The sequence below is a fragment of the Eurytemora carolleeae genome, unplaced genomic scaffold, assembly GCF_000591075.1.
Source record: "Eurytemora carolleeae unplaced genomic scaffold, Eaff_2.0 scaffold600, whole genome shotgun sequence".
Taxonomy (NCBI): Eukaryota; Metazoa; Arthropoda; class Copepoda; order Calanoida; family Temoridae; genus Eurytemora; species Eurytemora carolleeae.
The window spans coordinates 64142-74747 of NW_019397594.1; the positions used below are offsets into that span (position 1 = coordinate 64142).

A 10606-nucleotide genomic window follows, 5' to 3' on the forward strand; every position below is an offset into this window, starting at 1 on the left:
GCTGTTTTTTTAAAAATAAACCTCATAATTGTGTTAGGATAAGTTTAACGCGTTTCTACGAGTTCAGCTCTTTCGGATCGAACGAATTTTATCTGCATTTCTTGCTTTTAAGAAATATTGGAGAAATTCACAGAACGACGTTATATCTTTCACATTTTTTATCTGATAAAGTTTTCAAGGGTACCATTGTAAATCAGGCAGTGCTAACTTTGCAAGAAGGGTCCCTTAAACTTACGCTTACAGTCCCTTTATAAAAACTGTCTTATTTTCAACGATACCTTTATAACTTTATCTGAAAACTAACGAAGAAGAAATCTCAATTTCCTTTATTGTCTCTGCTGCATAAATCCATAAACTGAAGTTAAAGATTATCAATTTTAAGTCAGAAAAACAAGGATATCAATATTGTTACTGTACAGATATTATTAGTGGAACCGGGCATCTAAATCATCACGTTGACAGTCCCTTTAAGATAATGTTAGACAAAAATTTTAAATTTTAAATGGAATTAAATGGGAAATATATTTTCAACTTTTGAAGGAAAATAATTTGATGAGACGGGGGGAAAATTCCTTTTTTTATAACAATTTGAAGATTTGAATGGTTTGGGTTTAGTTTTTTCTGAAATCCGCGAAATTGAAAATTATTTGGATAGAGTGGTGCATAACTGTGAGAATCCTAGAAAATATATATAGCATGTCACAGTAATAGAGCTAGAGCGTCATGTTCATTCATATTTCTACTTCATATTTTCTTTTCATGGAAACAATTTCAAATCTAATATATAATTAATGAATTTTCCACATGATTTATAAGTAAAAGTAATTTCTTTTTTTATTACGTACAGTACAGTACAGTACAGTACAGTACAGTACAGTACAGTACAGTACAGTACAGTACAGTACAGTACAGTACAGTACAGTACAGTACAGTACAGTACAGTACAGTACAGTACAGTACTGTACAGTACTGTACAGCACTGTAACATAAGCAAAGGTTCAGTACTATATGTAACTGTATTGTACTGCAATGTAGCGTGTAACATACAGTGAAGTATATTACAGTTTATTACTGTACAGTACAGTACATACTGGGATATATATTCAGTTAAAATCATTCAAATTTGTTTTTATTATGAAATATATATATACAATATACACCCCTGTACTGTTTATTCCAGGATACATACCCACTATGTACATATTTATATTTTATTTATATTTTAGGATTCAAATACAATATATAAACCCCTGTATATTCCAGGATATATATACACTATATAAACCCCCCTCTGTATATTCCAGGATACATATACACTATATAAACCCCTGTATATTCCAGGATGCATATACACGATATAAACCCCTGTATATTCCAGGATGCATATACACTATATAAACCCCTGTATATTCCAGGATACATATACACTATATAAACCCCTGTATATTCCCGGATACATATACACTATATACACCCCTGCATATTCCAGGATACATATACACTATATACACCCCTGTATATTCCAGGATACATAAACACTATGTACACCCCTGCATATTCCAGGATCCATATATACTATTTACACTCCTGTATATTCCAGGATACATATACACTATATACACCCCTGTATATTCCAGGATACGTATACACTATATAAACCCCTGTATATTCCAGGAAACAAACACTATATACACACCTGTATATTCCAGGATACACATACACGATATACATCCCTGTATATTCCAGGAAACGTATACACTATATAAACCCCTGTACTGTATATTCCAGGATACATATACACTGTATAAACCCCTGTATATTCCAGGATACGTATACACTGTATAAACCCCTGTATATTCCAGGAACCCTGCCTGGAGAAGAGAATCCCTGAGGTGGAGTTGATGTCTATTACTGAAGTTCCAGAAGGGTTGGATACCAAAGAATGGCTGGCACTTCATAGTAAGTTAACTGATTGATTGATTGATTTTGATTTATTCTGATTAATTGATTCTTATTGATGGATTTTTCGATTGATGGATTTTGATTGATTGGGGTTGATCGATGGATTTTGATTGATTGGTTTTGATTAATTGATTTTGATTGATTGATTGATTGGTTTCGATCGATGGATTTTGATTGATTGGTTTTGATCGATGGATTTTGATTGATTGGTTTTGATCGATGGATTTTGATTGATTTGTTTTAATTGATTGGTTTTGATTGATTCTTATCCTAGTCCATCATTAGATTTTTGGCATTATTATTATTTGGGTTTTGATCCTTTCATTTTTCCTACAAATCAGAAATTTGAGGTCAGGGGAGTAACATAAAAATGAACATAGTTCAATCAATTAGTATTTCTTGTTGCATTCAAAATCTTTTTTTCAGAATAAAATGTTATTTTCTGAAATATTTCCTTGTATCCTTCATCTCATTAATTTAAAAACACTCTTTATTTTATGATGAATGTCTATTTTGGAGAAAACTCGCTGAATCTCCGCAAACTCTAAATTTTGAATCTTTTATATCTTTGCAACCTGAAAGATAGTTTTACATATCGTAGGTCTTTGACATCCAATTGCAAAGATATATGGAATAAGGATCTTATAAAATTAAGGTTTAAAGCGAAAAATCAGCTTTAATTATTTATTATTATTTTTTAGCAATCGGATTTTTCGAGCACATAAATCTGATGTACGGAACTATTTCGGAGTTCTGCACTCTCTCCATCTGCCCAGAGATGGTCGGTCCTGGTCCCAGGTAGGACAGGGGTGGTCCGAGGTAGAACAAGAGGAGTGAGGCCTAGTTAGAACAGGGGGAGGTTCCTGGTGTATTAATTTTAAGTACCAATTAATTTAGACCTACCCCAAGCAATAAGACCAGACACTGTTTTTTTTCACTTTAATTTTGGGGAAACGGAAGCAGGACGTACATAAAGCTCTGGATTTTATTTTAATTATTAGATTTTTTATAAATATACAGGATGTAACCAAATAAACATTCTTTTAGACAAGAGAGCATTCACTGCACAATGGTTCAATTTGCAAACAATTGATTCAGTGGCAAGCTTAGATTGTCATAGCTTCCTCAACTTTTATTCTACATATCTTTAAAGATACGTTTAAAGATTGAACCATGGTGAGTGCTACTATTGAGACCCTGTATTTGTATTTTGCTAGATATTATCTGTGGATTGATGATAAGAGTAAGAAGAGCCGTGTCTCCTCCCCCCAATATGTTGACTTCGTCATGACCTTTGTCCAGAAGACGGTCAACGATGAAACCCTCTTCCCCACCAAGGAAATAGAATATAATACAACTAACTATGCTATGCATTGCCCATGGAATTTAAAAAATACTTGAGGGGGGGGGGTAGAATTTTGAACCTACGGGATTCCTCAATTTTTTTTAGCCTATTCGGTCCAGAACTTTTGTGTTGTGTATCGTTAATTTTAAACGTTTTATCTCGATATCCAATATGGGCATTTATATTTTGGATAAATGCCTGATCAAAGTTATTCCTGCAGGGTATGACCACCACGGAATATCGGAAGAGGGGTTAAATTATTCTATAGATCTGCATAATATAGAGATCAATGCTGATCCTGAGATTCACAATACACAATCAGGGCACTTCGCACCTACCTCTCTTGTAATGATTTTACCTTTTGATATTAGTTGAATTGCAACCATTTATTACTTATACATTTTAGGCCGATCTGGGGGTTTTTAAGGGATGGTTAGGGTCTTCAATAATACGTCATCATAATATTTTATATTCCAATTCTAGCACGGGAAAGAGTTCCCCCCTAACTTTGATGTGATAATTAAGAAGATTCACCGTTTACTCTTCCATGTTTTAGCAAAATAATTTATGTACACTTTTTTGTTTTTCTGAACATTTGATTTTGAGAGAAAATAAAGGTTCGCGGATTTTTTTGGGACACAAAAAAGGTACTATTTTGCACCAGACGCCTCAAATCACACTCTTTTTTGACTCACCCTGTATGCATACATACATACATCATTCACATTTCAGAGAGGTAAATTACGTAAATAAATAAATTACAATGTTTAGTGTACAGGAAAGATCAAAACAACAATAATATTTTTTGCACTGTTGACTATTAATGTTTTAGGCTGGAAATATAAAATGTAGCAATCAAAATGCAAAAATATATTTTCGTGCATAAAAAACTTTTTTTGTGAAAAATATTTCTTTCTCAGACAGTGTTTGGAAAATATGTATTTTATTCGTTTTTAAAATTTCATTAAAATATGTTGATAAATAAAAGACGTAAATATTTACTATTTTTTCGCGGATTTCAGTTTTTCATTTTTTTCAATATACCAAAAATGATTTTGGAATTTTGTACACCATATTTCTATATTTTAATACTTGAAACAGGAAACCTACAAAAATTTCAAAGTATGCTGTATAGGATAGATTAAATTATGTGTACATAATTTTTAGTGTACATAAGATTATAAATGTACATTGAGGTGACCACAAATGATAACTAATTTTAAAAATTGCACACGCAATGAAAGCGGTATTTTTCCCATTGCAATTCCTACTGTGAGTAATTCGTGAAAATTTTAGGTCGACAACTCGACTCCTCTTAAATTCTGGAAGAAAATCGCCAGAAAGCACTGAAGAAAGTTTTAAAAATAAAATTCATGAAATAATGATGTTGCATATCAATCTCTTCGTTTTCACGGTTCCGTTGAAATTGTTTAAAAAAATATTAAAAATAAATTAGTTGGTCTAAAAACCCGCCCAAAATGCTCGTTTTATACGAAAAGTACATTTTTTAGCGGTTTTTAATGTAACTCAGTCAATTTTTGAAATTTTTAAAATATTTCAACGGATTTCTAATATCTGGACAATTACGAAAAAATTATATGTGACATGATAAAATTAAAGAAAAAACTTTTTTTGGAATTGTTAAGGTCTTTTTCAAACTTTAGCAGCGATTATATCCCAGAGATTTAGAGATATTGAGCTGGAAAATTTTGATTAGTTCTCACGGTTCACATTGGAATGGGAAAAGCTACCGCGGGCATCTATTTTCAAAAGTTTGTCATCCGTGGACACCTGACTGTACATGATGTTTAGTGTACAAGATAGATTATACTAATAATAAACGTTCATTGTACTTGGATTAATTTAACTTTACGTACAATAGTACCAGGCCTTTAACCAGGGGGGGGGGTGCAAGGGGTCAGGTTAACCCCTCAATTCTCCTTAAAAGGGGGTGCAATGACGAATGTGCACCACCCCCCTTCTTTAGATTAGTTGCTTGGTATAATCTTCTCTTGAAAAATTCAGATACTATCATCCCTTGTACTGTATTGTGTAAATGCCATGTCTGAACAATGCTGTTTCCTTAGACCAACCAAATTAAACCTTCTTTGAAAAATATTTTTTCCAATGTAAAAAATATATACAGTATGTTTAAAAAAAACAATTCTTTAAATTTTGCAGAAACATTGCCTCAGTTTCAATATTTTGTCAAGACAATTCATAATCAGTGAACGATAGTAGAAATATAAAAATTATCAACATTTTCTGTCTTCGAATATTGTAAAATTTGAGCTAAAAACCAAATATGGAAATTTTCCTTGTACCATACAAAACATCAAATTCATGGAAAATCGAATTTTTACTGTAAAGTTATGTTCAAGCTAGTGTTGTTGACAAATTAGAAAATAGCTTCCCATATCATATTAGATTATCTCCAAGCTTTAACGCCAAAATCAAACCATAATACTCCAAAAAACTAGTATTCTCCGCAAGAAAATTCTTATATTAGCTTTATTCAATTTTTCAAAATGATTCATTCATCTTAAATTTTCTGATTAGTCCCGAAAATCGTAATTTAGACCGATTGACGATCTAATATGATGTGGGACACCCTGTACATAACATAAAATTCAAGCTAAAATTACTCATTTCTATTACAAAACTCGTTCACTACGTTTCACGCGGTGATCCTGGGTCCATACTAAAACACCCCTCTTTGCATCCCCCCTCAAGGGAAAATCCTGGTTACGGGCCTGAATAGTACATAGTACATAATAATGTTCAATGTACAGGATAACATTTATTTATGTACCTAATATTTAGGTTGTACTGCTGGGATTACATGCACACCTCAATTCATTGTTTGCTCATTTAATAGAGTTTAATCTTCATTATCAGACAATAGAAGATAAAGAAATAGAAGTTTTACAGGTTTGTTAACTGTCCCATTAAAGAGAGAGACTGGCTAGGTATGATATTGAGAGAGCAGTATTGTAAAATAGAATATGAGGATTCATTCTGATCTTAAACGTTTCCTGTAGATTTCGTTGAATTTTATTGCTAAGACGAAATTTGAAGAAATCTGCGAATAAATTTGTAGAAAATGAAGAATTAAAGATAATGATGATATAATCGATTCTACCATTGATATCATTGATACGTTATTCCTGAACAGAAAATAAACAATGTAAAAAATACGCCGGATGTTATATGCTTTTACGCAGCAATTATACAACGTAAAGACATATTACTTATATCAAATAATTCCTAATATTTTATTATGAAGTGCTACACTCTCAGCTCAACTACAGTACCACTCACTCCCACTAACCCTTCAGTGATAATTTTGTTTCCAACTTCTAGAATATTCCTTTAGTTGAGTTTTTTTTATCAAAAAGAAATTTCGAAATACATTTGAAAGCTTTGTAAAACCCACTTTTCCATTTCTAAAAGGGATTGTTAAAATTTTTTAAAAATATTTATTGATTAAAGGGAGTGTTAGCGAAAAATGAAAGGGGATATAGGCTTAATGCGATAAAAAAGCGCTTTTGATCGCTACTAATCTTACTTCTATCTGTTGCGTCTATAAGGAGAAAATTGTTAAAGACATCTCATACCGAAGAACATAGTGTCCATACAAATTAAGAAAATTGCAACATACGACTTGGACCGTAAAAAATCAATTTATTTTCAAACAAATCATTCAGATATTACAACCTATAGTCATCGATTATCTTTCGCCACATTTATATATATAGTTGATTTTTCATAATATGTTTTAATTGGTATTATCTGAGAGTAACTTATAAAAACATTTATTCCTGTTTCGTGGATTTTTGGTAATGAAGACGACATTTTAATATTTTCCAGAAATGTTCGAAAACAAGTTGTAAGCTGAATATTATTTAAAAAAATAAAATCGCATTAAGCCTATACCCCCTTTCATTTTTTGCGAACACTCCCTTTAAGGAACACTACTAATGTTTATTTTATTGCTGTAATTTCAAGCGACACTTAATGGAAAGATGGACAACGATACCTTTGAAACCTTAATCTGATCGAAAATGTGAAAGATACTGGGTTTTTTTACTCCAGACGTGTTAAGTTACAATAATGTCTCCATTGTTCCTTAAAAGCAAGAAAGGCGCAAGTAATTCACACTTGATCAGACGAAGCTTTAATGGTACCGTGCATGCAGATTGTGTGTATTTAAGAATATGTGCACAATCCCTTGACACAATATCTACTTTACAATTCATGTCTGATAAGCCTTAAAGGCAATTTAAGGTTTTCTAGTGGGAAGTTGATATTGGCAATAAAAGCCGAAATGAGGACATACAACCAAACTTACTAAAGTTGTAACATCTTTTATCTTTGTGAAATATGGGGGGGGGTAGACTTATTTCAGGGTTATACAATGTTTTAGAGGAAAAAAAAATTAAATAAAAAAGCACGTTTTCCCTCTTAATACGTTTATACCCAAAATAAATTGATTTCCATATTCAGCGAATAATTTTTTTTTAAAAATCCGCTCCTCGCAAACATACTCTACATCATCGGAATAACAAAGATTTTTATAGGGTGTGGGGAGTAATTTCCCAAGAAGATATTTACCCCTGGCTCCCCATATCAAAGGCAGAAAAGAGCTCATAATTCTCTTTAATGTTTAGAATTGATGAAATAAAATTTCAGGGAAAAGGATTAATTTTCTCTTCTTTCAGGACTTGATTAAATCCTTGAAAATTATGCCATCTGTCAATAACAATCTGGGAGGGGAGGAGGAGGAGGAAGATGAAGAAGAAGGAGGGGATCAATTGGATAATGCAGTGAAGGATAAAGAGGATGAAAACAAAACAGATAATGTTGTGATGGACACAGGAGAGGACAAAGAGGAGGAGACGGAAGAGGAGAAGGTGGAGAAGGAAGATGAGAAGGTGGAGAAGGAAGAGGAGAAGGGAGAGAATGTAGAGGAAGAGGAGAAAAGAGATGGTGAAGTATCAGAGAAAGGAGAGAACTGCAATGAAGAACAGAAAGAGATGGATACAGAGGAGAAGGATACAGATGAGAAGGATACAAAAGAGAAGGATACAGAAGAGAAGGATACAGAGGAGAAGGATTCTGAGAAGAAGGATTCAGATAAGAAGGATTCAGAGGAGAAGGATACAGAGAAGAAGGATACAGAGGAGAAAGAAGATACACAGACTGATAAGGAGAAGAATGATGAAGAAGAAGTTGAAGATAAGGAAGGGAGTGAGAATAGTAAGAAAGAAGATGATGATGATGATGATGATGATGTTCTCCCAGGTATATTGACAGTTAAATGGACTGGTTCAGTCATTCAAAGATTTTTAAGTTGAAGATTTCCTATTGGACCCGGTCATTTTATACAAGGTTGAAAAGTACTTGTCTAAGAAGAATGGGAGAAATTTTTGCCACTTGTTAAAATATTAAAACAACAATTTTCAAATTTAATTTTTCTTCGAACTTTGTTTTAATTATGAAATTTGTAGTGAGCAATTTAAAATTAATTAATTAAAAATTAATGTAATGTCAATATAAGTTCAAGCGTTCTTTGATTGAAAAGTGCTTCAAACTGACTCAAAGTAAACTCAAAAAACTTCATAGATTTGCTGTTCTGTCAAATGATATAAAAAGAAACTTATTTAATACTACATTGTATTTAGGTCCTACTGCGTGAATTCACGCAATGAGTCCCAACTAGTCCCAAGTATAGCGCACGTGGAATTAGCTGAGCTAGTAGAAGACGACATTTAACACGTCTATTAGAAGACGATATTTAGATACGTCCAGCCAATCAGCATTGATATTTCTAGCTTCCCATTAGCTATTGAATAGCTCTGACACTAAATGTATTTTATTTTGTATATTCTATATTATCGTCGTGAGCAGGTTTATTAAGTTTCGTAGTACACAGATTAGGATTAGAAATATAATTTTTAAAGTACTAACAGATTTAGTTTTTCCTTAATATATTTTCATGAAAACTTCCCCCCCTCCTCCCCCCCCCCCATATTCTTGAACATATTTTCTGATGGATCTATTGCTGAATAAAGGATTTTTAAGGAAAAACAAATGAATTTTTGCGGCAAAAGTACGAAACAGGGTGAAAAAACTTGCCTTTTGATGTCAAATTTTTTTTTTTTCCCTAGAGCATCAAAACCCCTCCGGTTATTCTTGAAAATATATACTCCAAAGGAAATTAAATTTTAAACCACAGAGCAATTTTAAAAAACTTTCTAATCAGCGGGAAAATACTTAATTTTAATGATTTCATTTAATTTAAATTACTATGGTGAAGTTGGTACAGCTCTGAGCTAATTAGCACAAAAGTATTTATTTATTTGCTTTGAGCATTGAGCTTAAACGTGTTATTTTGTAATCGCTATATTCTTGTTTTGTTTATTTATCATATTTGCTTCAGGGCTACCCCCAGGCCCCTTAAGGACCCATATCTAAGCATTTAAGTATTAATTTTAGATAAAAATGATGTACCAGATAAAGAATTAATGAGTTTATTACTCTATTTAATCATTACAGTATAATGTTAATTTTCAATTAAGTGTGATCTTTTGTGCACAAGTAAAAAGTGATTGTGAATGTATATAGGGACTCTCCATAAATATAGTGGCAAGTCTGATTCACGTCAGGACCCTTAAAAAACGTTCTCCGATCAAGAATACATTATATTCTCTTTGAAATTTGAGAACTTTCAGTTATGGTTTCTCTAAAAAGTGACTTGCGTACATCTGATTTAGAAACAATGAATTTAGAATTAAACACTTCTCAAACTAGAAATACTACGATATCTTTCACCTTTTTAATAAAAAATGTTTCCAATGGTACCTATGTGAATCGGGCACGACCCTCTTATAAATGGAAAGGCACTAGAAAGTACGACGACAGTCCCAATATAAAGTTATAGAAATAAAAAAATTCAAAATTCAAAATTTGAAGGTTAAGAACAATTGTGAGTTGTGAGACTTATCCTGTTATATGGTGACAGGTTTTCTGATGGAAGCTTATTAAAAAAAACTTTTTTAAGTTCTTAAAGAAATAAAAGCAAAAAACCAGATATACCCCAGGGGGTTAATTACACTGTTTGTTCCAAAGATGCACTCATAAAAGATGATATTTTCAAGACGACTATTCAGAATTTATCCTTTCCTTCTCTCGCATTCATTGTTTCTCGCAGTTATCAATTCGTTTTTTTATTTTAAAATTTCTTAAAGTCAAATTTTCCAATTATTATAATACTTTTTACTAAAATCATGGTAAAAC

The 10606-nt window shown here is 32.2% G+C and overlaps 1 protein-coding gene across 1 annotated transcript in view; it reads left to right on the forward strand.

Moving 5' to 3' along the window:
* LOC111715090 (MOB kinase activator-like 2) overlaps window positions 1–10275 on the forward strand; it is a 13621-nt gene extending 3346 nt beyond the window's left edge. Inside the window, exons 4-11 of the mRNA XM_023490343.1 lie at window positions 1863–1959; window positions 2664–2760; window positions 3180–3303; window positions 3794–3863; window positions 4015–4043; window positions 6131–6238; window positions 8029–8611; window positions 8992–10275. Coding sequence (XP_023346111.1) covers window positions 1863–1959; window positions 2664–2760; window positions 3180–3303; window positions 3794–3863; window positions 4015–4043; window positions 6131–6238; window positions 8029–8611; window positions 8992–9005 — 1122 coding nt within the window. The 3' untranslated portion in view covers window positions 9006–10275. The remainder of the gene's footprint in view (window positions 1–1862; window positions 1960–2663; window positions 2761–3179; window positions 3304–3793; window positions 3864–4014; window positions 4044–6130; window positions 6239–8028; window positions 8612–8991) is intronic.
* The last annotated feature ends 331 nt before the right edge of the window (window positions 10276–10606 follow it).